We start from the raw sequence: 27,271 nt of genomic DNA, 5'->3' as shown, positions 1-27,271 counted from the left end.
GGGCCGTGCCGTGCCGTGCCGTGCTGCGGCCGCTGCGGGATTCTGCCCGCTGCGCCGCGGAGACCGAGCTCGTGCTGTCCTGCAGCCTAATCCGCTCCCTTTTCCAAGTTCCTCGTTTTGGCCTTCCGCAAACCTCACGATCTTGAGGCCCCGCAGCTGAACGCGGCTCCGAGCGGCTCTTCCCGGCGCTCCCGGGCCCCCTCGGAGCCGCGTCCCAGCCCTGCTGCCCGGGAGCCGCCTCGCCGGCCCCCGAGCCCTCCGTGCAGGTGGCTTTGGGGTCCGCGGGGTGGGCGCCGCCGGGACGCCTCGCTCGGGCTGCCGTCGGAGGTGGCCAAAAAGAGCAACTTCGAGACGGTCGCAAGAACGCGTTATGCGTTACGGGCTGGATTTTTCAGGGTTTTTGGTGTTTCTTTTCCTTTCCCACTTCCTCCACGCTGCTGGCTGTACCGGCTGAGCGGTGAAGCTTACGGGCGAAGCAGCGCCGCTGCCGGGAAACGTTTTGCTTAGCTGGTGGGGTTGAATTTTATTTTGTTTTGCTGGCAGCGGGTGAAGGGAGCGGCAACGCGAGCAGGCTGGCTGCTAGGTTGCCGCCGCAGCAAGGCGCGAGCTTGTCTGGGAGGGAAAACCCGGCAGAGCGGAGGGCCGGGCCGCGGCGGAGAGGGCTGAGCCTTCGGGACGTCGGAGCCGGCGCGGACCCGTCCCGCTCCGGACCCGCGCGTCCTGCGAGAGCATCCCAGCAGCTCTTCAGCACCATGTGCCGGAGCTGGTCGCTCCCGTTGCTCCATCCTCCTCCTCCTCCTCCAAAGCAAAAAAGCAAAAAAAAGGGAAAAAAAATTCCATCTTTTGGCCTCCCTAAAAACTGCCATTTTCTTTCATGCCCGCCCTCGCGGCTCCCCCCTCCCTTTGGTTCCCTTCCGGAGCCGGCTGCTGCCCCGGCGGGCACGGGAGGTTCAAAAAGCTGCTTTTAAAAAATTTTGCAAGTCGGAACCTCGGAAGTGGGGCCGAACCGGCGGCCCCCAGCCCGGGCCCGGCTCTCCCGCCTGCTGCCGCGGCCCCTCGGGAACGCGGGGCGACGGCATCCGACGGCACCGGCGCCCGCAGCTGATTAAAATCTTAAATCCTTCCCTTTTTTTTTTTTTTTTTTGGACAAGGTTGGGGTTTTCTGTGCCGAGCCACGGAGTGGCTCCCACGGAGTCTCTATGGCAACAGCCAAAGGCAACTTTTTGCCTAAATCCGTCTTTTTTCCCCCCTTTTTCTCGCGGGGGGGGGGGAGAGGTCCTCTCTGCGCGGCCGTGGGAGGCGCGTGGGGCGTCTTCGAGCCGGGCAGCTGGCAGCGCGAGCGAGGTCGCGGCAGCGATCGGAGGTGCAAGGAAAACTCCGACCTTTGAGGGAAAAGTCTCGCGGGATTTAACGGGAAGGAAACCCGCGGAGCTCTGCTGAAACCTAACAGGCTTTGGGAATAATTTTTAGAGTCCTACAGCGTAGTTCTTTCTAGAAAGAGTCTACACAATCTAATAACGTGCTATATTCCTGTATATTATATTCAAATCATCCTATAGTATTGTATAGGAGGAATCTAATTTTTTTCCGAGGGGGTAATGTACCTTTCTATAGGTTTTTCAGTTGTGGTGGTTTTCCTTTATTCTTGGTCCGTTGGAGTTAAGTAAAAAATTACGTCCTTCCGAGGAAATCTATCGAGTTGAGCATAAAATAATACGTTTAATTTCTGTTTCAAAGCGCGCGGGTCGGCGAGGCGGCGGGCCCGCGCCGCGCTGGCCGTACGGTCGTCCCCAGGGCGGCGCGGCTCGCCGGGCAGACTGCAGCCGTGCCGTCGCGTCCGCTCGCCGCGGGCTGCGGCGCTCGGCGCTGCTCCAACACCCAGCTCCGACGCCCGTTCCCGCGGGCAGCGCCCGTGGCCCCTGCTGCCCCTCGAGGTGCCCCGGAGGACCGGAGCCTTTTAATAGCCATGGTAACTAATGAGCCCTGCGTGGTGACATACCTACGGTCTCCGTGGCAACCTGAGGACCATCGCGTAGCAACGTGTGCCTCCCGTACCCATGGCAACTGCCTGGTAGTGTTGGAGCAGCGCGGCGGCGGTGCATCCTCCTCCTGGGCGCCGTCCCCAGGTGACCCCGCGGAGGGGCCTGCCGCTGCCGGCACGGCACGGCACGGCACGGGGAAATCCCGCTTGGATCCGTGCCCCGGAACGGGGCTGCCGAGGAGAGCGGGGCCGGAGCGGCGTCGCAGGCATTTCTCGCAGCGAACCGTGACCCTCGAGCGGTGGTACCGGCTGCGTACCAGCACTGGACGATTGCGACGGACCTAGCTGCTTTGCTTTTCCCAAGATTGCCCGCCAACAGGCTGAAAATTTTAAGCGTTGGTTCGTTTGTAGCTGTTGCAAGCGCAGCGCCGAGTGCGCTTCAGCCTTTCCTTCCTCGTGTTGCAACCCTACCGTTAAAAACACAGCGCACAGATGCTTGGGAGCATCTCTGGTTCCCGGGGCCGTCCCTGCAAATCATTCCCGCAGACAAATGTAGCAGCTCTGGGAGGATTTGCAGATTGTTTTTTGTTTGTTTGTTGGATTTTAAAGACTGTGAACTGGACGGGTTAATACACACGTCAATATATATTTTTCAGCTTTCAGGCTAACCTCTTTTTCTTTCTCTCCGGCTGGTGCTCAGTCTGCTCTGGGTCAGGGCTTGCAGAGCGGCCCAAGCTCTGACTTCACCCTGGGCACGTGCGACGGGGCCGCAAGGCGTCAGTACGCCCGAGGCGTTCCCGAGTCCTGCCGGTGGCTCCTGCCTTTCCTGGCGGGAGCCCGCGTCGGGCCAGGGCCGCGCGAGCGCCTGCGGGATGGTTCCCGCCCGGAGAGCTCGGGCTGTCGGAGCGAATCGACAGGTCCTTCGCAATCGAAGCTGGAACCGGTGCAGAGATCGGTCGGGCTTTAAGTACGCTGGAAACCCGCGTGCCTCCGGCTCCTCCGGCTCGTGCCCGACTTCCGCGCGCCTGTGCAGCGACGCCGGGCGGGCACGTGCCGGAGCTGGGCGCCCTGGCTCGCGCTGGGGCCGCGGGCTCTTCCCCTGCCTCCGTCCCCCCCGCGCCTCCGGCGGAGCGGGGAGAGGAGCCGCGGCGCCTCCGGCGTTCCCAGGCTGGACCCGGGCCGCTGCGGCGGCGGCTCGCAGCGGTGCCCCCGGCCCCGGGCTGCTCCTGCGGAGCTGCTGTCTGACGAGGAGCCCGGCTGCCGCGGGCGCGGGTTTCTGAGCAGGTTTCCCCGCTCGGCCCGGAGCTCCCGTGCTCCTTTTCCTGAAGCCCGGGCGCTGACCCGCGGGGCGCGAGCGCGGCAGCGGCGGCGGCGCGGGCCTTTTCCCAGGAGCGGGCGTCCCGGCGTGCGGGCGCGATTCCCGCCGCTCCTGCGCGGCCGCGCGGTGCCGTCCTCGCCGCCGCGCCCGAGACAGCCGCCGCAAACTCGGCGAGGCTTAATTAAATGTGAAATCGCGGCCGTTTCCTCCCGGGGCTTCGGCTCGGGATGCCGCTGGGAGGGAGCGAGGCGAGCAGGAGCGGCGGCGGGGGGCCGGCGGCAGCAGCGTGCTTCCGCTCGGGGCTCAGCCCCGCGGCCAGGCGGGTGATGCGCCTGGCGGATTACAGGCGTGCGGGAAAAGCGGGGGCGGGAATCGACCCCGGCTCTCGTTCCCTGCAGCCGGGGACGAAGCGCTCGCCGGCGGCGAGCAGCTTTTCACCCCGCCGCCCGGCAGCGCGAGGGGACCGGGTTGCTTCTCTTCGCGCCGTCTCGTCGCGTTTCCAGGTTAGAAATCCAGGACGCTCCCAAACCCGCCGAAGGAGGCGGACGGGGCGTGTGGGGCGGGAGCGATGCTGCCAAACCCGAGCGTGCTCCGGGGATTATTTATGGACCGGTTTCATCCCGTGTTTGATACCTTTCGCTGCCTAGTTCCCACCTTCCCACGGCCCCGCGTCGCAGCCGGGCCGGGGGAGCGAGCGCGGCGCTGCCGGTGGGAGTGCGGCAGCCCCGTGCTCCGCTGGAAACGAGTATCCGTAACTGCCTGGCTTGCTTCCTGCCGGTCACGACCTTCCTGTTGCCTGCACAGACGATTTTTATATTTTATTTCTTAAGTAAAATACATGTGCGTATGTAAATGCTGTATCTTGGCAGTCGCTGTTCCTCCAAACCTGCTGTTTGCCCGGGCGGCCGCTCCGCTCCCCGGGGCCTCGTAAACCCGGGTGGAGTTTGTGGGAACATGCGAAAACGTGGAGCTCTTCTTCCTTCCTCCTCCCGTCGGCCGCTGGCGCGGCGGGAGGCCGGGGGCGGCGGGTGCCTCCCGGGTCGGGGAGCTGCCGCCGCCCTCGCTGCCCCCGAGCCGGGTTCCCGTGGAAGGAGGGGGCTCGGTTGCGGCGGGCCGCTGGCTTTTACAGCCCTGAGAACGGACCTCGGAGGAGGCCGTCCGTCCATCCGTCCGCCCGGCCCGGGGGAGCCGGCTCGCACCCGGGCAAGCGGAGCAAAGAGGCGAAGGCAAAGGGCCTGCGCGGCGCTCGGAGCAGAGCCTTCTCCCGCGGGCCGGCGTTCGCGTGGGCAAAGCGCCGGGGCGGGCAGGCGGCCGCGAGCGGCGCGGACGTGCCCTCTCCTGCCGCCGGCGCGGCGTGAAAACGAGCGTGAGATGGTGGGCTCCAGCTCCGGGATTAGCAGCGCCCAAACCCGAATTACCGGGGCGAGCTGAGCTCTTCCCGGACCCGTCTGAATCAAACGCTCCGTCGGTCTCCGGGCCGCCCGCTGCTCGCCGGCCCCGGCCCGGCTCCCAGGAGCTCTTGGTACGCTTTGCTGCTTTCTCAATTTCTCTCCTGGATGCGGAGCCGGGCGAATAATTTGTCGTGAATAATTTGCCTCGTTCATTTATTAGCTTGACGGACGTCACTGCATTCTTTCCTCGGACTGCCCACGAGCGGATCGCAGCCTTCTCAGCCCGAAGAGACTTCCTTCCCCGGATCGTTTCCGCCGGCGACGTCTGCCTCGCTCTGTTTGTTTGCAAACGCTCTGTTTGCACGTGCTGTTCGGCCAGCTCGGGCCGCGGCCGCCTTGCTTCGGGCGCGCAGCTCGCTCGGCGGTCCCTGAGCCCCGGAGGGCGGCACGTAGCTCTGAGAACCAGGTTTCCGCCGCGAGCAGCTGCAGTTTTTAATTCCGAACTTGTTTTTTGTGGATATTTCCCGGTTTTCTAGCCGCTGCTGTTCCTGCAGCAAAGAGGATCCCACGGGGGGAGCAAAGGGAGAAAGCGGGGCTGGCGTGGGCCGGCCTGACAAAATCTCGCTCCGAGAAGCGGTGCAGTGGCCGGCGCAAGCCCTGCGCGAGGGCCTGGCGGAGAGATGCCTGACTTATTTGCCGATTTATTTGCGGAGCGAAACCAGGGCAGGCGCGTTAAATATTAAGGTTCCCCTTAATATCCTTGCTTCCCCTTTCCTCCAGTCTGTTTCCGCTTGTCCTTTGGAGACGGTTAACCGGAGCCGGGGCTGCTCGGGGCTGACGGCTTCCGAAGACGCGTCGCAGCCCCGCGATGCGGCGGGCACGGGCTGGGGGCGAACGGGATTTTGCCGCTGTCGCTCAAACGCGTTTTTTACGGGCGGAAGCGTCGCGCTGCGAGGCAGGGCGCGGAGGGCGAGGGTGTCGCTCCTTCCCCGCCGGCGGCTCCGCAGAGGCGTGTTTGCTGGCCGGGAGCCCTTCTCCCCGCGCCGCGCTGCTCCGCTCCGTCCTCCCCCGGCACTGCCGCTGCCCGCCGTCTCCGCAGGCGGTTCCCGGGGGCAGGCGCCGGTGCGTCCGTGCTGCCACCGACGGCCGAGCCCCGGCTCTCGCCTCGGAGTCTGCAGTAAAAGACCTGCTCGAGGCTCTTCCTGCGGCTCCCGTCTGCGAAGCCGGGAGGTTTTAGTCTCTTCCGCGCTGATGGAGGCAACAGTCGCACGGGACGGTGCGGCGACCTTGCCGGCGGCGGGACCCCGCTGCAGCCCGCGCTGCCGCCCACCCGCTCTTCTCGTGCACCTTCCGGCACCTGCGCCGGCCCCTGGCACCCTGCGGTGAATCGGGGTGGCGGGATCCCGGTTCGGGTGCGACGAGCCGCGTCGAAGCACGGCCTGGGGCAGCCCGGCCGGGAGCCGCCGGGGCTCCCGGGCGCCGCAGCGGGCTGCCGGCTGCGAGCGGCCCGCGGGCGCCGAGCCGCGCCGCGGCGGGTCCCTGCGCGGGCCGCGGGGCGGGGAGGCTCCCTGTACCGTCCCCACTGGGGCAGTTTTGGGATGCAAACGCAGGGACAAGCCGGGCTTTCCTGGGAAACGTCCTGCCACCGCCCTGCCCTTATCCAAACCCTACTCGTGGGTGCGTTCCCGGCGGGCCCTTTTCCTCCCGCCACGGAGGATCCTGGTGCCTCCCAGCCCCGCAAATGGCCCCGGGGCCCCGCGGTACGTGTTTAGTGTACTCGGCCTTTCCCCGCGGGTCAGGCCTCTCTCTGGATCCCCTCCAAGGTTCCCGATGGTGTCTCGGGAAGGTCGAGCAGTGAAGTTCGCCCCAGGTGGAGCGGGGCCCCGTAAGGGCTGGCTTTAGAGGCGAGCGTCGTTCCGGCAGACGCTCACAGCGCGGCGAATCGCAGCAGTTAGCGTGCGGGGAGTCGCTCCCGAGGCTAGGAAGGGGCGCGGGAGGGGAGCCGCGCTGCCCCGCGGCCCCCCGGCCCTTTGCCCCGGGCCTCGGTAGGAACGCCGCCGCCTTCGTCCTGCCGCCTCGAGCCCCCCTGCCTGCGCGTCCGGCAGGGACTCCCCCTTTTTCTTTCCTCCTGGCTGCTTTGGCCCATTCCCGAGGACCGAGCTGGTTCCCGCGCGGGGCCGTCGGTGTCTGGGCGGCGCGGGAAGAGGAGGAGGAGGGAGCCCTTTCTCCCAGGGCCCTGCGCCGTGATCCCGCTTATTTGGGCTATCCGTAGCGTTTAACCCGGCCGCGCGGCCGCTGCCTCCTCCCCGGGGGCAGCTCGGTGTGCTCTCCGGGGAGGCGGGAGAGGAGCCGGTGGTGGCGCGGTGACTTCGGCAGCGTTTTTAGCCTGGCAAAATCGAGACGAGTCGGAAATCGGAGAGCGGATTTGGAGAATCCATCTGTGACACTGGTTCCTGCGGGGATTTGTGCGGACGCCGCCTGCCTGGGTAGCCGAACGGTGCCTAAACCCTCCGGGGCCTCCCCCAGCGCATCCCACCCCCGTTCCGCTTCCAGCGAGTCCAACTTCCGTGCGAACCCGATCCCCAGTGAAACGAGCTTCTGGTGTTACTTTTTGGCTGAGTCTTCCTCGGAAGAACTCCGGGGCGAAACGAAACGAAACGGGGTCACGGGAGGGTTTAATTCAGTACAGTGTCCTTCAAGGGAAGGAAAAGTCAGACGAGGAGTTTTAAACATTTTATAAAAATATCCACATGTGCTCAGTGCAAAACTCACCGTCTTTACCTAATTTAGAAAATGACTTTATATGGAGAAATATTTAACACTGCTGTATGGAGAGGAAGAATAATGAATACGTCTGTACCAAATCGTGCTGTCATCTGAAGATCTCAAAGTGCTTTTGAAAGGGTTGGAGAGAAATAATTGTTCTTCCCTTCACTGGTTTTAGAAACTGAGGCATGGGACGAGAAAGCCATAAAAGTGCAACTTTCATGGCTAATTTTAGCCATTTGAAATCCATATCTAAGCACCTAAATAAATGGCCCGATTTTAATAGGCTCCTGGTCAAGTCTCTGGGGTAGAACCCGGAATAAGCCTGGCTCCGCAGGCTCGCAGAGGTGGGCTGGCTCCCGAGAGGGGACTGGCTCCCTTGCCTCAATTTGGCACTGCCTCTGCGAGTCTCGAAAAGACCGAAGAACAGAGGTACCGGAAGACGAAGCTAATGGGAGGGAGTTTATCTGAATTCCTTTGAACTTAAAGAGGAAAAAAAAAAGGAAAGAAGAGTCCCTGCTCAGGAGCAGTCCTGTTTTGCCCGGGTCCGTCCCTGCGCCCCAGGGGCCTGGTACGGAGCAGAGGTGCTCTGTGCTCCTCCGTCCCAGGCCGGAGCGAGTTACGGTCCGAACCGTCCGGCCGCGACGGGCGGGAATCGGGGCGAGCGCGAGCTCCGGGGCCTGGGCGCTGCGCCCGAGCCGGCTCCGGCCGCGGGGCTTTCCCCGTCTTCCCTTCCCCTCAGCCTCTGCAGGCACGACTCTGCTGCCGCTCGCCCGGCGCCCTGACTTTGCGCGGCAGAGCTAAAATGACTTTGGTTGTTTGTGCCTGGCTTTGCTTCCTGCAAAGTATCGGCGCTTTCTCCACCTCCGAATGGGGGTAGCAGGGCTGAGCGCGTTCGAGCCCGGAAGATGCTCGCCAGCCGCGTTCGCCTCGGGTCCGCACCTCTGATTTTCCGCCCGTGCCACGCTGCGAGCTGGAAGTTGCCCCGGGCTGCAACGAAGAGCTCCGGCATCGCAAGCGGCGCGCGGCGGCGGCGGGGAGGGACGAGCACGGGCTCGGGCCGGTCCCCGCTGGAGCCGCGCGGCGCCTGACGCTTGCAGAGCCCCGGGGAGGCGAGCGGCGCGCCGGGTCAATATTTGCAGCCGGCGGCGGCGGGGAGCTGGGCCGGGACCGTGCCCGCGCTGCGCTGCGCTCGGGCGCTTGAGCCTGTTACTGCAGAATATCGCAGTATTTTTAATAAGGGTTGGTGCGGTCATTGCACTTGTTACAGGCGAAAGCAATGAGAATTTTATGAGGTGTAAATGGATGGTGAGTGCTTTAGAGCGGCTCCGTGCACGCACATACGTCCCCGCCGCCTCGCCTCGGCCCAAGCGTTTCGTCTCCGTGCAGGCTTTGCGCAAAGATAAATATTAGCACTGTGAGATGCTCTAATCCTAGTTTCTGTCTGAGTTGCTGTTGTTGTGGTTAAAAAACATTCTTCTGGCTGCCGGCTTCATTAGGACCCGGTCTCCGGGGTTCGGAGGGAAACCGGAGCAGCTGTTAATGACGGAGCAGTAATATCTAGACCTCGTTTCAAAGCAATAATGGAATTAGGAAGACGACAAACACAGATCAGTCCCGTGCCTGATGGCTTTATTTTCTGCTTCCTTCTTGCTTTTCACTTATTAGTTAGAATTAGAACATACATTTTGCATTAGAGGGCGGATGATTAAATCACACGGGATTGGAGAGAGTTACCAGCGATGGACTAGGAAAGGGAAGTTTGAGCTTTCTCGGCCATTGCTAAGAGCTTTAGCCACAGACGGCGGCGAAGTGCGAAGCGCGTGGGGAGCAGGAGGGAAGGCTGGGGTTGCGGTGCACAGGCAGACAGGACAGCGAAGGGCAAGCGCTGGAGCCTGCAGCCTTTTTAGCGAGGCTTGTGCTTTGTTATTAATGGGAAAGAAACTGCAATTTTTATTTTGTGGAAATTCTTTTGTTCCACATTAATTTTTAAAGCACACTTTGCTCCCATTACAGCCTCCTGCTGGAGCGCGGCGCGGGGAGACTCACGGTGCGGCGCTGCCCTTTGCAGGGCCTTGCGGGGCTCGGGTTTCTCCTTCCTCTCTTGGCGTCGAGGTAGAGGAGGGAGGCGCTTCCCGGCGAAGGGGTTTTGCATTCCCGCCTCTCCCTTCGTTTCTGCCAGTCGTCGTCCAGGCCCCCGTGGGGGCCGGGGCGCGGGATGCGAGCCGTTATTAGGTGGCGTGGCCTCATCAGGGCTCGTCCACGCGGGGAGCCCTCCCGAACTAGCTCGGAGCGCGGGGGCACTCGCGTCCCGGGGGAGGAACAAGGCCCCCTTGCCCCAGGAGCGGCTCCGAGTTGCGTGCCGCGCTCGGGATGGAGATGTCTTTTAAGGCTGAGTCACATCCAGGGAGCGAGGTCAAAAAATAAGTGTGTGTGTGTGTGTGGGGGGGGGGGATCTGAAATCTGAGCCCCGAGCTGGAGCTCGCCGCTGGGTTTCTGATGCGCCTCGCCGAGCCCCCTCGGGCTCCCCGCGCGGGGTGCCCGGACCCTCCGTGCGTAAACCGGGGGGAGCGTCGCCCCGTGTCCCGCCCGGCAGGGCACCCCAGAGCTGAGACCCCCCAGCGCAGAGGCCGGGGCCGGCGCAGCCCGCCGGGTCCGGCGCTCCCGGCGCTCGCAGCCCGGAGCTGGCGCGCAGCATCTCCCGCTGCCGCCTCGCCGCTGCTGCAAAATTAAGAAACCTGGGGGCTATGGTGCATTTTTCATGAAGCTTTCGGGGAGATCAGAAGCATTACAAATTAGTTGGTTTAAGCCTCTTAATGCGGTAGCCAAATAGCCTGGGTCGGAGGGTTTTCCGCGCGCGGGCGCCGCGGGGGGAGGCAGCGCGGTTTGCCGGCGGGCTCGTGGTCACGCGCCGGGGTCGAAGCCGCGCGGGCCGGCGAAGGCCCTTCCGCCCGCTGCGGGCGCAGCCGCCCGAAAACGCGGCTTTGGTGTAGCAAACGTTTCAGGAAGGGACGGGCTGGGGCGCTGGGTGACGCGGGGGCTCGTGCCGGACCGCGGAGCCCGGCGCGCGCCGGTCCCGGCGCGGAGGAGGTCGGGAAGAGCTGCAGGCTGCCGGCGCGTCAGCTTATCCGGTCCGCAGAGGTCTCTGCACGAGGCAGACCCCGAAAGCTGTAATTTCCACCCAAATTCGCTCGAGCCGACCTCACTTGCCAGCGATTTGGAAGGGCTGTGGAACAGATCCGCTGCCGTGGGAGCCGGGCGCCCGCCCGCGACGGCAGCCGGTCCACGGGAGCCGCGGCGCCCCGCCGAGCCGCTCCCGCAGCCCCCGGCACCGGTTTTGAGAGCGACCGCCGGCTCCGCTCGTGTCCTGGTCGCTCCTGGTGCTCGAGGGGACCGCCACCTCCGGCTCCCCGCGTGCAGAACGAGCGCTTTAACGCTCTTCCCGTTTCTGAAACTTCTCCAGTGCTTACAGTGAAACACACTCACTTTTTTTTTAGTCTTTTTACGCTTTAAAATCTGAAGCGTGTGAGATAGCTTCAGTCGAATTAAGTGCTTACCCTGTAATGAAACGTCGCATTTTATGCATTGCATGTTTATTTTATGTTCGGGGGCTCTGGCGGTTTTTTTTCAGAAAGGAGAAGTTGGCTCTATTACTAAGCGAAACGTTGAAGCAGTCCACTTGGAAAACCGTCATCATCTTCAAGCTTTATAAACCCTCCCCTGTGCCCCCCCAGTCGAAGCCAGGTCAGAAAATATAGCCAAAAATTCGTGGGTAGTTTGAGTTGACCTAAAGCTGTATTTCTTCTGCAGACCTTTGCATGGAAAGTTACACCGAGCGTTAATTAAATGCAAATCATTAAGTGGGAAGGGCTGGATCCCCTGGTGTTTCCAACTGCTCCCACTGATGCTTGCAGAAGCGTTTTTCCCGAAGGAGAGCATCGCCTCGGATATCGTTTTTGTTTCGGCCGTTCCCGGCCCCGCGGGCCCCTCGGCAGCGGCGTTTCGGCCTCCTACCCCCCCCCCCCCGCCCCGGCTTGGTCCACGAGGTTAAAGCGACGCCGGATTTGCGCGTGGATTTGGCCGAGCCTTTTTGCGCGGCTTGGCCGGGGTTCCTTGGGGGCTCGAGCTGGTGCCGTTAAAACAGCAAGGTGGGAAAGCGAAGGGCGGGTCGGACGGGGGTGCCCGGGGAGCGGGGCTCCTTCGGAGCGTCCCGCGCCCAGCTCCGAGCGGCTGGAACAGGGGCGCCTCGACCTCCCCCTCGCCCCGGTTCCCCCCGGAGCATCCTCGGCCCGGAGAGCCGACGTCTCGGGAACGGAGCCGCGGGGTGGAAGCCGGTCGCGCGTCTCTGATGGAAACGGAGCTGATTCGCCCGGTTTCGCTGAGCGCCGGCTCCTTCTCCAGCGGCTCCGCTTTGCTCTGCGCCGCCGCGTTTCTCCGGCCCCGCTCCGGGCGGGAATCGCCTCTCCCCGCCGAGCCGCCTCCCCCGCGGCGGCGGGCGTCGCGGGCGGCCGCGAGCGCAGCTCCTGCCCGCGCTTCCTCCGCCCCGGCCGGGCTCCGCGCTCTGCGCTCCCGTGCTGGCTCTTCCTGGCTTCCTGCCGCCCGCCTGTTGGGGCGACCAGGGAGCTGCCGAATTAACCAGCAGCCGCGGTCGACCCGGCAGAGCCGTAACGTCTCCCGCGCCGCCGCCGGCTGCCGGTCCCTGCCCCGGCCGAATCTTTCACGCGCCCGCCTCGCGTAGCCTTAGCGGCGCGGGATTCGGTGCCGGCGGGGCTCGAGAGCCGCCGGGCAGGCGTGGGACTAGAGCCCGCCGCCGCGGGGCTGGGGGGTGGGGGGGACGGGGCCCGCGGGCCGAGGGCGCCGGGGGCCGAAAACGGTGCTCGCCCCGCTCCCGGGAGGCGCTTCCAGCGGGGGGGCTTCCCCCTGAGCGGATTTGGGGGGCTCTGCCCGCGCGGGAGGGATTTTTCCGAGTTGGTGCATCGTGTGGTTTGGGCTCCTTCCCCCAGGGAGCGAGGAAGGAGGAGGAGGAGGAGGAGGAGGAGGAGGGGGGGGGGGGCCGCCCCCGCTCCGCGCGCTTGCAGAGTGCCTGCCTTGCCCGGGCTCGGAAGCCTCCGGGGCGGCGGCGGCGGTGGCTCCCGCTGCCCGCTCTCGCCCAGGGCCGGGCGCACGAGCCCCGGGCGGCCGCGCGCTGCCGCCGCCTCCCGAGCCTCCGTCGCTTCTCAAGCCGTTACATAAATCCGCTTTTATACCCGCCGCGCGGACGTCACCGAAGCTCCGGCCGTACCCGTACCATCACCGTTCCCATGGAAACCAGCGTACTTCCAAGGGGGGAAAAGTAGAAGGAGACTAAAAAAAGGACAAAGAAGGAACAAAATAAGACAAATATGTGACAGAGCCCAACCGCGTGCCGGCGGAGGAAGCGATGAGGCTTGCGCCGCGCCGTGCTTGGGGAGCCTTGCATAACGCTTCGAGCCCGGGGCCGCGGCCGCGCGCTGGGTGCTCCGGGGCCGCCCTTTCCCCCAAACCGCCCTCACAAGCTCAGTCTAAGAGGCGAAGAAGAAACAAATTCCAAAAATTGCAAATTAGAAGCTTGTCAGTATTTTTTTTCTTTCCTTTTTTTTTTTTTTTTCGGCCTGCTCACTGCAGGGCAAGCGTGTCATTGCAACCCAGTTTTCGCTCCGCATCTGCACAAAACCCTTCCGGGCCCTCGAAGCCCTTTGCCGCGTGCCGCCGCCGCCGCCGCATTTCGTCCCGGCTTCCGCAGGCGGCTCGGGGCCGGCGCTTCGCCGTGCCTCTCTCTCTCGGTCGCGTCAAGCCCGGGCAGCGCGGGCTCTCGCCTCCTCGTTGCGACAGGTCGGGCTTCGGGGTGCTTTCGTTTCTGTTATAGCATTACAGAAAAAAAATTGAATAGCTAGGTTGTAGCAAAAGTCTATGTGGCAGAAACAGGGATTTTTCTGCTTCAAAAGTATCCATAAACATTTTGGTTATTTACCTTGACAAAGCTGATGGTAAAACTGTGAATTATTAAAAGCAACCTGGGATAAGCGGTCCTGAAGAGCAGGGACCTGGTTTAACACGCCCTGCGGCATGGGACGCTTTTTTTCTTTTTTTTTCGTTTCTTGGTCTTGTGTGTGCGAAATCGTTTATTTGTTTTTCTTTTAAAAAAAAATCAATTTCTCTTTAAAAATCGATTCTACGCCTCTGATCTGTGGCGCGGGGACGGTGCGAGCCGCGTTTCCTCCGCTTCCCTCCGCGTCTCGTCCGGGTGACGCGGTGCGGGCGAGCGCAGCGGGCTCGCCCCGGGGAGCCGTCCGCCGCCGAGACGGTCTGCAGACGCCGCCGGGAGCGAAGGGAGCGCCGTCGCGGTGCCCGCGGCTGCTCGGCCGCCCCGGGGCCGCCCGCCTCTCCGCCCGGCCCTGCCCTTGCGATGGATGTTATTCCAGGCCGCCGCCCCAACAGCCTGACGGTGGGAATTTCCGCTCCGATCTTGTGCAAATAACTGCTCCCGGTTAAACGCCGCGGGCTGCCGGCGGCTCAGCCGCGCGCGGTTTTGCGGGAGTTCCCGCGGGAAAGCGGGCGGGAGCCGCGCTGCCCGCGAGGCGCCTGCCCGGGCCGCCGCCGCCGCCGCCGCCTTTGCTCGTCCGAGCACCCCGGTCCGGCGGGGTGATCGCACCCGCCGGTGCCCCCGTGACTGCCCCGGCCCCGGGTGGGGGCTGCACACCGGGAAGCAGTTAAAGAGCTGCCAGGTGGGAGCAATCTCGTTACTGCAGCCCCGGGAGGGACCGGAGACCTGCGCGCGATTAAAAGGGCGGCTTGGCCCAGGGGGAAGGCAGGTGGGGTGTGGGCAGGTGCCGTGAGCTGCAGCGGGTGCCGGACCCCCTCCACGTGCCGCAGCGGCGCGGTTCGTCCCGCCGGGAAAGCGGCAGCGGTCGGAGCCCGTCCCGGCTGCTCAGGTCCCCGCGCGCCACGGGAGCGGTGGGGGTAGGGGCCGCGCTCGGCGGGGCCTCGGCCTCTTAGGCGGTTGGTTAATGTTTTTGACAGTTGTAATTTGGACTGGGAATGAAAAGTTCAGTGCCCGGCTTCGGGGAGACGCCCCTGGGATAAGCTGCGGCACGGCTAATAGAGGATTGCGATGCCATTAAAGTGCTTTCCTGTAAAATGCCAGGAGAAGAAATTAATGGGTTTTTTTTTCCTCCTAAAAGTTTGTATCGTTCTTTTAAATTAATTTTTTAATCCATCATATCAGTCCTCGGCAGTCCTGCCATGCAACTTCGTAGTGTTTTTTTCGCGCTAGCCGTGATGTCGCCGCGGGGAAAGCGTGCCCTCGCCTTGCCGTTTGGGTACGCAAGCAACACGCAGGCTTTCCACGAGGCCCCGGAGAGCGTCTGCCCTCCGGGGCAGCAGGGCTTGGCACGGACCCTGCTTTAAAGAGCAGGGCGATGTTTGCGAGCCGGCGGGGACTGCGTGCGCGCTCTCCTCCCCGCTCTTCTTTAAACGCGGCGCCAGACGGGGGCCGGGGAAGAAGGCTGGAGAGGGGCGAAGCGGCGCGGGGCGAGGAACCCGGGGCGGGCGCGCGGGTCGTTCGTCCCGCGCGGCCCCGCTCGCGCTCTCCCGGGGGCCGTTGGCTTCCTTGACGCGGCTGCCGCCCACGTGGTTCGAGCGGGTGAGCATGCTGGTGATCCTCCTCAACTGCGTCACGCTGGGCATGTTCCACCCCTGCGAAGACCTCGCCTGCGACTCGCCGCGCTGCCGGATCCTCCAGGTACGGCCCGGGCGGCCGAGACGCTCGCGCGCCCGTGGGGTGGTTGGGGTCTTGCCTGCGCCCGGGTTTCAGATTTAGGTGCTCCCGTGCAACCGCATAGCGCAAACCCTGCCGGCCGCGGCGGCACCGTCGCAGCCGAGCCCTGCTTGAGCCGCTCGGGGGGTTTAACCATCTCGTTGGCAGCGAAAGCAGGACCCGAATTGTTCTCTCCTGTCCTGTGCCCCGTACTAGGAGCTGTTCCCTTCCCAGCAGCCTGGGGCTGTTGGCTGAACTGGGCTGGCCGCTCTCAGCGCCGAATCTGCTCGGTGACTTATCCCTCGGTGCTGCGAACCGAGGCCACGTGCAGCGATCCTTGAGTTTAGCTCCCTGCCCCGGTGTGAGCGCGGACCTGCCGCAAGCGAAGCCTCCGCGTGGAGGGAGGGTGCTGGGGTGCCCCGTGCAGCCGCGGGAGCGCTTCGCCCTGACCCCTTTCTGCCCTCCTCTTTTCCAGAGCTTTGACGACTTCATCTTTGCCTTCTTCGCTGTGGAAATGATAGTCAAGATGATTGCGCTGGGGATCTTTGGGAAGAAATGCTACCTGGGAGACACGTGGAACCGCCTGGATTTCTTCATCGTCGTAGCAGGGTAAGCCGGGCGCGCCGGGGACGGCGCCCTTCCCCTCGCCGTGCCGCGAGCCTCGGATTTTGGGGGAGCGGATGTCCCATGCTGGAGAGGACGTCCTGCGCTGGTGAGCGCTAAGGTCCTGCTGGCCCCAGCTGCGCACCAGGGTCAGCGGCGTCGCCTGTCCGTGCGGCGAGGGTGATGGCCGGACCACGGCTCCGAGGCAGACCCTCAGGGCAGCACCTGGAGCTCGTGCTATGCGAGCGCCGTGTCTCCTAGCGCTCGGCAGCAGGGTCATCGCGTCTCCCCGCGGCAGCGCCCGCCGTAGGCGTACAGGTGCCAGCAACAAAAGGGAGAGCGGCGGAGCAGGGCAAGAACGGTTCGCCGTCGCTCTGCGCCAGCCCGCTGCGTCCCGCGCTGTCGGCTCTCGGGCGGGCTCGCCTGGCACGCAGCTGAACTGGTTTTCTGGCTCCAGCAGCACTGGTAGTCTCAGTTTCATGCGGATTGCCCAGTGGATGAGGTTTCAGCAGATCGTTTAGAGCAAGGAGCTGGGTTCCAAGAGGAATGTTTCAGTGAGATGTGCGTGATTGCCCGCTTTATTTTCTTTGAGGGAAAGCGACCAAGTTTGCCTTTTTAAGCGTTTTCCTTTCAGAGGCACCTGGTTTGAATTAAAGGCTCTTCTAACACCCGAGAATCTCCTGGCTGTGCCTGGAAATCCACATGAAAAGTTCCTGGCCCCTGGCCAAAAAGCCAAGCTTCTCCAACACATTAAGCACTCACCGGCCCTTGCCTCCCCTCCCTCCTCCAAGAGCCCAAGGATCTTTGGGAAAATGGTGTTTTTTCCCCTTTCAATACAGATACAGATCAGATTAACTGGATTTTCCTGGAATGGACCGGTGGACCCTCCCAGCTGGGCCATTTCCCAGGCGAGGGTGTCAGCAGGATGCTTGATGTCCGCCGAGATGGGATGAGATGTTTGTGTGCCTTGCTGATGGTCAGCCACCGGCCCTGTAGGGTGATGACTCATGTCTTGTGGTTGAGCTAGGAAGCCAGTGAGGACAAGGTGGCCAGATACAAACCAGCAAGGAAGTACCTTGTCTCCCAGCTCCATCGTTCGACCGGGGAGCTCGCTGCCACAGGATGCTGCAGAGGCCAAAAGATTTAGTGAGGCTCAAAACCCAGATTGGCTGCAGAGATGGAGAACAGAAAGGCTAGGAGCTGGAACAGTCAATATAAACCGATCTTCTGCAGAAGGCACAAAATGTCATGCTTTGTGCTTGAGACAGCCTCTAACTGCTCGTGTTAGAGGGCTTACATTTCTTCTTGAAGCATCTGGAGAACGTTACTGGCCACAGCGACAGGATGTTGGATGAGATGGGACCCCAGGTCTGATCCGCTCTGGCAGGGCTGTAAACACGAGACTGGGCTGTCAAAACTTCTCCAGGCTAGAGGATTTTATAGCCTTTCTGCGGGCACCTTGCCTGTGCAGCGCTGCCGTGGCAGGCTGCACGTGTCCTGTGGCTGGAGCCCTCTTCCTGCAAAGGGGAGATGGCTGCTAGCAGAGATTGCGTGGCAGAACAGGAATGCCAGCTCTGTGTGCTGGTAGTTCCATGTTGGCAAATGCACAAAGCCACAGGCAGGTGTGTTCTGGGGTAGCTGCTCCTGGGAAGGAATGGGACTGCCTTGACACCTTAGGTGGGAAGCAAGGTGGCTGCTGGCTGCCCATGCCCGGTAGAGAAACCCGGCATGGCACTATGCTGAGGAGTTCCCTGCCCCTGGGAGAGACCTCCGGAGATGTGCTGTGAGCAGCAGGGGTCCTCAGATTAGGTTTCAATCATGGTTAGGCTTCCACAGGAAAAAAAATCAGATCTTTGTGCTGCCTAGTGCTGGTTTCTGCCGTCGTTTGCTGCCTGCAAAGTCCACAGAGGAGCCCATGGGAGCGAAAGGGAGGCAAAGCTCCCTTCTGCCTCTTTGCTTTTTCACGTCAGGTACTGTTTACTGGGAAAAGTAAAGGTGACGCACAAAATGTCCTTTTGCCTTTGCACACAATGAATCTCTTCAAAGCATCTTATTATTTGTATTACCTTTCCTAATTCTGTGAAAGCATTACAAGATTAGGGCTTACTCTAGATCCTGCTCGCTGTCATTAGCAGTCTTCTGGCAATTGCAGCAGACCTGGGCTCATGTTGGTCTGTGCCACTGAAGAGAGAGGGCCTGCTGCAGGGTGTTAAAGCCACCCTGTGTATTTCAAATTCTTCTTTATTTCTTTGGTATTTCTTAACACAGAATAGTTGAGGTTGGAAGGGACCTCTAGAGATCATCTAGTCCAACCCCCTGCTCAAGCAGGGTCACCTAGAGCATGTTGGACAGGGTTGCATTGGCCTCCTTGGCTACAAGGGCATATTGTTGGCTTGTAGTCAACTTGTTGTCCACTGGAACTCCCAGGTCCTTCTCCACAGAGCTGCTTTCCAGCAGGTCAGCCTCCAACCTGTGGTGGTGCAAAGGGTTATTCTCCATAGGTGCAGGATCCTGCACTTGCCTTTGAACTTCATGAGGTTCCTCTCTGCCTGGGAAGAGGTTTCCCTCCTTGCCAGCCTATCCAGGTCCCTCTGAATGGCACTGCCACTCCTTCCAGGTTGGTATCATCAGCAAACTTGCTGCAAAATATTTCTTATATTAGAATTAAGTGCATTAGGCTATCAAACCAGAAATGTGGCTTGGAGCCCCAACTTGGGAGGTTCAGTGAGGCTCAGTGTGGGGCGGGTGACAGGACAGGCTTGGGGGTAGCACAGTGGCAAGGCTGTGCACTGAGACATGCGAGTGTGGGGCTACTTCCAGCTCTGTCATGTGGTGAGTTAACTGCCCAGGGTGTTGCTGTGTCTTCCTTCCCCACCTTTTCCTTGCCTTGGCTGTTTGGACTGCAAATAGTTTGGAGCTGGAGTTATCCTTGATATGCTTCTGCAGAGACTCTGTCATGGTGGAACTCTGGTGTCTACTGATGTCCCTCTAGCACGGCTGTTGCTGCTGCTCCTGACCTAATTCCTGCTGCTAAAACCTAATGCCGCTTTGCACGCGAATCACTGCCCACCGACTGTGCTTGGGCACCAGTACGGGTGTTTCGGTGTGTCAGGACCACTTTCCTCTCCGTGCCCACCATGCTTAGCATGAGGAGCTGCCCCTGCCCCATGCCCGCAGCTGCACCGTGGCATTTGCTCCGGAGGTTTTGCAGCCTCGCGACTTGGCTGGCTTTCCCCACTGCTGCCAGGTCAGCTTTGTCTCTTGCTAAATGATCGCTCTTTTCTGTGTGTGCATGAACTGCTCCCATCTGGGCCCTGTCAAAACTGATTCAGCTGACAAAGGATCGAACTGGCTTTAAATCCCAAGCAGGATATCTCCTTCCCTGGTGTGTTTGGTTTCTCTGCTGCTTGTTATCCGGACGCTCTCCTTCGTGCCCTTACTTCTCTCCTCCAGAATTTGCCCATCTGTTCTGGCAGCAATTGCCTTTCTGCTACGATACTGGGTGTGAGGTCCTTCTGCGCTACCTGTGCTTAAGGAAGTGTGAAGGTGCTGCAGGAACATAGCACTACCATTGCAGAGGGAAAAATGAAGCAACTGAAGCAAAACTTCTGTTACTTGAATCAAGACATAGGTAAAGAACAGATTAAGTATAGGTCCTAACCTAGGTTTTGGTCCTAACCAAAAAAAGCACTTTAGGGTCAAATTCCAACCAAGTAGAGTCAAATTATTCCAGTTCCTCTTGAGTGCAATGAGACAGCTTTGTGGTTCCCACCTGGGCTGAATTACCTGGATGAGCATCCAGGCCATGGCACTGGTGGCAGCAGCAGTGGGAGCAAAGAAGGAGCTAAACTTGATGTGAAGACATCTTGCTGCTTCAGCTTCTCTCCCTTCTGCAGCTCAGCAGCTGCTTTTGAGGAACCACAAGTGTAAGCTGTTGCTGAACGCTAGTGAGGATGTTACGTGGAGGCGGCTGTGCGAACGATGTCCTTAAAATGTCTCAGGGTGCCCAGAGCAGAGAGGCTTTGAGAAAAATCAGAGAATGGACTTGAGCTGAGCTGTTCCAAGGCAGGCCTGAAAAAATCCTATTTAGCAGTCAGAGAGGAGCTCAGCAAAGGCTTTCTGAGAAATCTCAGGGCTTCCTGCAGCAGTGGTACAAATTCAGCCTTGTTGATAGGGCACAGTATGTTCAAAGAGGCTTTGCTGGTGCAGCCATAGATGCATCCACCCACTAAAGTGAGCTGGATCCCTTATTTAATTTTTTTTGAGGGCTCCAGCCACACTCCCTGCTGTCCTCCAAACCAGAACCCTTTTGTTGCAAGCTGGCATAATAAGCCCTCTGCTTGGCTCTTTCCACCAAACCTTTTCTCTCTGGATCCCACTGCTGTCCGAGCCTCCCCTGCCTGCCTCAGTCGTGGTTTGTCCCTGTGCTTGGAGAGAGGCCACGGGGAAGCGGTGGCCTCAGGACTGGCTGCAGGAGGTGTGTGGCCGGGGCTGATCACAGGCAGGTGCAGCAGGACCAGCCTCCCTGTAGCTGCCCAGCGAGGTGGCTGGGGACACATGGTGCATGTGGTAATCTAAGTCTAGGCTTGGAAGCTTCCTCTGTGTTTCATGCAGTCAAACCTCCTTAGAAACTGTTAAGAACCAGGACTAGCCTAAGAGAGGCTCACTTTAAAAAAAACCAAGCAAACAAAAAGTGTTGCATTTCATCCTCCTGGTTCCTTGAGAAGCTGCTGGACCAGCCAGGAGTTGCCGTTGCAGGGAAACGGCTTGTTTGTACTCGATTGCTCAAAATCCGGATGCTGTGAGCGTCACGCTGCCAGCGGCACCTGCAAGCCCCTGCCGCGGCTGGCTCCGGTGCCAGGCTCGCTCCCCGCTGCCTCGCGGCCCCGTGCTGTTGGCCACTGTTGGGGCACGCAGTTATGTACTTTTTGGCTCTACTAAACTGCCCAGACCAATCTCATGAGCTTGTGGAGAATAAATGACTTCTTTGTGACAATGTAATGCAATTAGCACTAATTGTAGAGAATGTAATGTCTGCAACACATCTCTGTAATTACAGTAAAACTTGTTGGAGATGAGAATAGCACTATATTATCAAAACTCAGCTTATTGAAACATGGCTCTGGCTGTAGGTTACGGAGTTGCATGGGGAAAAGGAGAAAAAAAATGTGATGAATCACATAATTACGTTCTGTTATTTTAACGGAGAGGATCTGGGGAGCAAGCTTTTAGAAGAATGCTTGAAGGCTTACAAGCATTAGGGGCAAGCTTGCATCCTCTAAGGATGACTCAGTATGATTTCCACCCCTCCTGGAGTAAGGTGCTGAAACACTGGGGATACGTGTGTGTTTACACCCCAAAATAGGCAGAATCATTTACAGTTTGGTGCTCTCTGAGGCTGGAGCTGGTGAACCGTGGCCATGGGATGAAGATGTGCTCTGGCTTGCTGTCTCCTTGGACCCCGTGGCTGACTCTGGGGGATCCTGCGGCGGTACCCAGCCTCTCCGGTCGCCTGGCCTCTGCTTGCCACGCTTGGTATGGCTTGCTGCACTGTGCCACTGCAGTGCCAAGCAGTGGGAGCTTTACTCAGATTAGTTTGTGAGAAGAAAATATCCACCAGTGGAGAAATGCCAGTCTCTTGGCTGGGATCATCGCCTTCACCAACAACATTGCTGGGGGGTCTCACCAGCTTCCAGGACACCAACTCGTCTTGCCTTTAGTCAGATAAGACCTTTCCTGAACTTCTGTGTAATGATACTTTAAGTCATCCTCATCTAAAAAACCTCACAAGATATGGTGGTTAACTGGTATAGAGCCACTGAGATCCCAGTAAAGAGGCTTTATGTAATAACTTAGTGCTGTGAGAGCTGGCAGGCGTCCCCTTTGCCTTCTCTAGACACAGGCTGGAGCAGGCTCCTTATGGCTCTGGGTCAGCCTCTGTGTTTCTACTCTGGTTTTAGTAAGGTTGTACATCATCCTGTGTTTGAATTGTGCAGGTCTGCTGTTAGTCTGGGCTCAGTCATTTCTTCAGCCAGGCATTCAGAGCCCTATTTGTGCTTTGCTCATCGTAACAGTAATGGGCGTCTTAAAGACTTCATGCAAAAATTAAATGCTTCTGCAATATTTTGCTTGCGATTCAAGAGGCGCTGGAAGTGGTTGTAATCAGCTTTCTTCAGAAACAGACACGATTTTCTTTTCTCTTTGCCTCCTGGATGCTGCTTTTAATGTTCGTTATTTGTCTGTCCCTGCGTTGAGGACTGTATCAAAGAGTTAGCTCTGTGGAAGCTGTCATAAACAACCCTTAAGGAAGCCTTGCTCCCTCCTCCTGCCTTGAGGGCTGAATTTCAGGGATGAAATATCTTGCAGGAAGCCTGGGTGCATTCCTAGATGTCTGGAGGAGAACGGGATGTTAGAGCTCCCGCTGCACCCTGGCTCCATCTGAAACAAAAGCACCTGATGGTTTCTAAAAAGCCCTTAGCTCAGGAAAGGGGTATAAGGGCAATTCTGCCGTGCCAGTCGGCACGGAGAATGATGCTTGTATGGGTGCAACAGCCAAAACAGTGTTCCTGTCGGGTGCTTCGAATAAAGTTGCCGATGCCTGGCCTTCGTTTCACCGGGCTGATTCACTTCGGAAAGAGGCAGGGCTCTTTCGAACCGTGCTCTCAGATGTGCAAAGCTGACCGAGGACTTTTTCAGCTCCCCGTTTCAGAGGCAAGGATCCCGCTCACACCTACGAGTAGTACCTCGAAGATGTTGGCTGTGCGGTGCCATCTGCAGCGGGCTGGAGCAATTGGGTAATTGGCCGTGAAAGTGGCCAATTTGCACACGCAATTACCCAACGTGCAGTCGCAGCGGCAGCCCCTTGGTGCGGGACCCTGCTGCCCCCGCAGAGCAGCTCGTGTCCTGGTGTACGGCACCGGGGCCGGTGGGACGTCCCGGCCTCGGGCGCCCACGCGCGGCATCGGCAGCAGTGTCGCACATCTGGACATCCCGCTTCATCTCCTGCAGGACGCGCGTGGGGCCCACGATGGGGCCTTTCCCACGCTCTCGCGGCTGGGAGCTGGGATTTGTGCTCGAGAGACGCCACAGCTTTGCAGCTGGAGCCAACGCCTCATCTGAATTCCTTTGAAAAGGTAAAGAGCAGCCGAGCCCCAGGAGCGGTGAAGGCCCCAGCGCCTCCCGCCGCGGACACGCTCCCTGCTTCGTGCCGCCCTTGCTGCGGAGTTTGCAGCCTTTGAGATGGAGCAACCCAAGCGAACGGCATCCTGGACTCGGAGCATCCTGCTGTTTGAGAGAGACCTCTCGGTAGCCTCCCTCGCAGCCGAGCTCTGACTCAAACCTGCCTGCGAAAAGAAACTTTCTCTCCAACTTTTAGGATATTCTTTTTAAGGGAAACCTTCAGTTCCTCTCAGTTCGTCAGCTGAACTGGCTGTTGCTTCGAAAGCCTTGTCGGTGAAGCGTCCCGGCTGGGACACGCGGTGCCTCGGGGCGGCCTGGATCCAGCAGGCAGCAGGGTGCCAGGTTCACTCTACCACCAGTGCTATTGTGTTTGCTCCATTCAACTTGATTGAAATGAGTATTTTTAAAAATTGAGCAACACCCACAAAGGCGGTGAAACCTGTAAGGCTGGAGAAGCAGCTCTTGAGCAAAAGCAGAGCCTGCGAGGGCTGGGAGGAAATTTCATTCCGGCTTTCTGAAGATACGACACAATCTAAATAATTTCCCCTTGTCTTTTCCAACACTGATGGCTTAATATTATCCACCGATTGCTGTGCTTTGAAGATAAAAGGTGCCTATGTGCCCAGTTTTGGAAACCTTTTAACACTGAATAAATCTGAGTCTATCTCTTTCTTGCAGCGAGCGGTGGCTCCGTATCGCCGCGGGCAGACGGGCGGCCAGCTCCCCGCGACGCTGGCCGCCTGTTCAGGGCTCCCCTTGAATTTTGCTGGTTAATGTGGTGACTCTGGCTGCAGCCCGCTGGTTTCGCCAGGCTGGCCGCGCTGTGCCGGCCGAGGGCGCAGCCTGGGGCTCCCGAGGGAGCGCTCACCTTCGCGAGAAACCGCTCCATTAATATTTTTGCGCACGTGGCTTTCCCCGCTGCCGCTTTTCATCTCGTCCCCTGCAGCGGTAATGCATATGCACGAGTTCTTCTCAGAAGCCGCAGTCAGCACAAACTCAGCGGCTCTGATGTGTGGGTTTTTTTTGCTTTTTTTGAACGTGGCGCCTGAGTGAGCTGGTCACCTCCCGGCTTTATTCTGTGCTCTTTTGAAGCCGTTTGTGGCAGGTTCCCACTTTCGGAGCGGTAGCAACCCAGGGAATAGGAAGAGAGCCAGGACTAAGAGCGGGTTGGGTGAGAAAGGAGATCACGAACGGTTGTGGAGAGCAGGTTTGCTGGCGTTTCCGTAGCTCTCCTAGAGGCTAACGGGGCGAGGAGATCCCTTTAACCCCTGCCGAGCTCGTGCTCCTCGTTCAAGCCCTTCGTAGGGGTTTTGCTGAAGGGCTGCGCTGCTGCTGGACAAGGTGCTTACAAGATCCTTCCTGGCGCTTTGATTGTTACACGAAACCCCACCATGATCCATGTCTGTCTCCAGGCAGAACATGAACAGATCTCGTCTGCCCCGTCTATCCCAGGCCGCCCTTGCTGCCTGCTCTGCCGAGTCCTGGATTTCCCTCTCTGAAGAGCCTTTGCTGCAGGTTTGCGTCAGCCCTTTTTAAGTGTCCCACCAGCAGCCCCTTGCACCTCTGGCTTTGCAGATCCTCTTATTCTGAGGAAGTCCTGAAGGCTTTCGTGCTGAATACCTCCAGCAATCAGGAGTTGCTGATGACTCTGACAATTCTCAGCGTGTGTTGTGAATTCCTTCTGTCTAATGCCTAGTATTTTTCTAAACCTTTAACTTCAGTGCGCACTGAGGTCCATGGCAGGGGCTTTGACAGGCATCGTGCTTTTGCAGTTGAACAGAAACGACATCCGAGTTGAGGCTTCAGAGTGAGTTTTATACACTGCAGATTTTCAAAGCGTAAAGCTTGTATATGCTGGTAAACGCACCTGTCACATCACCAGTTCGTGGCATCTCCACACTGGTTCTCTCTGGGTATCTTCACTTGCCAGGGAATGTGGACCAAGCCCTCCTGTGTATCCCTGTGCTTTGGTAAATGACCGCTGAGCAAGGAGTGGTTGGGATTCTCGTTGGAGCTGTTCTTTAATGACTACTATTTACCACCTTTTATTTTTTATTTTTTATTTTTTTATTACTCCTGTCAAGGGCCTTGCAGGTTGCTTGAGCTGTTAAGTTTCTGGGCGATGTCTTGATGTTGTAGTTGAGGTCCGCAGCAGAGCTGTGCTGCTGCCGTGTCCGGCAGGAGAATGCCTGCAAGGGTTTGGTCTCCATGTTGGAGTTTGCTCCAGCTGGAGTTTTGCTCTTTATTTTTATTTCTTTTTTCCTTTTTTTTTTAACTTGACATTAGAGTTGTTCTTTATATTGAATCAAAATGTATTTTGAAACCGTCCCTTTGAAGGTGACAATCACGACTATCTCTAGAAGCGAGTCTAGATCTGTCGTTAATCAGAAAATGGCTTGTGCTGGTGAAAATAATGACATGCTGTTCTAAATTTTGCTGTTAGCCTCTGCTTTAATAATGAATCCAGGAAAAGCTGTATGTTTGACATAAGCTTTTTACCTGAATCCTGCAAACTATAAAATAATCTTAGCTTGCCACAGTGAGTGAAATTTTAGACCCATTGAAATTCAAGGAAATTTTTGCTAGTGTCCACATCAGACCAATATGGGTGATCCTGCAAACACAGAGTGGGACTTGCTTTTGTCTCAGAGACCAGATGTGCTGGTGGTGGCGTGCTGCATTGCTTTCAGGAGGAGGACGAAGACAAGCCCACAGAGTCAACACCTGGCTGTCGAGTGCTTGTGTTCTGGGACTGCCTGCAGGACTGTAAATATTGCTCCCTGGCTGAGTAAAAAAGAACATGTCAAGATTATTTTGATCTTAGGTGCGGTTTGATAATAACCATCATCAGAACCTATTAAGAGAAATGAGATAAAATGTGTCTGCCTTGAGTGTAGTTTCATGTATGTAAGGACCACAAACTAGAAAGGCATCTCCAAATGGGGTGCTCCGCCATGGGAGACAGCAGAGAGGAAGGAGAATGTTTGGTGGACCAGAGCGAGCAGAAGTCACTGGTGTGATGCAGCCATGAAAAAGGCTAGCGTGGTCTTGATGAATCCAGCAAGATTTCCAGCAGGGAGAGAAGGGGCAGCATTAATGCTGTGGCATGAGGTGCTGGCAGAGCCTCATCCGAAAGTTCAATGTCTATTCAAGGGTGATGGTGATTAATGCAAGCTGGAGCGAGTGTGGAGAAAGGCTGTGGAGATGACTGGGAAAGCAGAAAGCCCCTCTTGCAAGAGGAGGCTGGAAGAGCCTGGTTAGTTCAGCTGTGCAGAAGCAAGGCCGGGAGGGGATGTGATTTGTCCTATGTAAACGTACCAGGGAGGTAGATGCCAGGGACAAGGAACAGCTGTATAAGCTACTTAAACAATTTTGGCTTAAGAAAAATGCATATAAGCTTGTCCTGAATAGACTTAGGCTGGAAAATGTTTCTAACTACCAAAGTTGGAGGGAGGGAAACACTCAACTGGCTTTAAGATGGAATTTGGTAATTTTTGGAAGATTAATATCCTGTGGTTGCCTGTGGTAACAGGGAGCCCAGCTGTGTGGAGAGCCTTGTAGTCCTGCTCGCTGCAGGTGCCTGACTCTACCTCTTCAAAAGTACATGTGGGCAGAGCCCTTCCAGGTTCCCCCATGGGGAGCGAAGTCCTGGCAGTGCTGTGGTGGATGGCCCTGCTGTGCTTGAGCAAAGGTACCACGAGCAGAGGGAGATGGAGGTTCCTTGGTCCATGTTTGCCCCAAATGTCTACAGTGCCACCCATTGTGATTTGTGTGCTTGCCTGTCCACCCAACACCCACCCGTGAGTGGTCTCCTGCTCTCTGCTGGGTAAAGCTAGAACAGCTTGGCCAGGCCCTGGCCCTAACTGCACTCCCCCAGCTCAGGGAGGAGAGGGCTTGCAGTGGGATGCTGCTCTCTGCTCTGCGGGGTCATGGGGGTTATGGTGGTGTCCTGTTTAAAGCAAAGCTGTCTCTAGAAATTCCCTTCCCAGACTGCACAATGCTTTTCAGGAAGCTTCTGCCCTGGACCCTCTACAAGAACGGTAACCAAAGCAGGTGAGAGGAACGGTGGGTGTCTGAGCTGCTGCATGATGTTCTCTCTCATTGAGTTTATTCTGATATGCAAATAACCCTTAATTAATTCCTCTGGCAAACTTTCCCGATGGGAGAGATGCAGTTAAAAAGTGTCTCTGTGGGCAGCTGGTGATAATGTTTAATTTATAATGTTTGATAATCTAACCTGAATTTCTCTCCTGAAGATC

General features: G+C 58.7%; 1 protein-coding gene across 1 annotated transcript in view; it reads left to right on the top strand.

Moving 5' to 3' along the window:
- CACNA1G (calcium voltage-gated channel subunit alpha1 G) overlaps positions 1–27,271 on the top strand; it is a 128,893-nt gene that overhangs the window by 7,742 nt on the left and 93,880 nt on the right. The window contains exons 2-3 of the mRNA XM_062592076.1: positions 15,104–15,215; positions 15,706–15,839. Coding sequence (XP_062448060.1) covers positions 15,104–15,215; positions 15,706–15,839 — 246 coding nt within the window. The remainder of the gene's footprint in view (positions 1–15,103; positions 15,216–15,705; positions 15,840–27,271) is intronic.

This window comes from Rhea pennata, chromosome 19, assembly GCF_028389875.1.
Source record: "Rhea pennata isolate bPtePen1 chromosome 19, bPtePen1.pri, whole genome shotgun sequence".
Classification (NCBI taxonomy): domain Eukaryota; kingdom Metazoa; phylum Chordata; class Aves; order Rheiformes; family Rheidae; genus Rhea; species Rhea pennata.
This window is presented reverse-complemented; position numbering and strand designations above follow the sequence as displayed.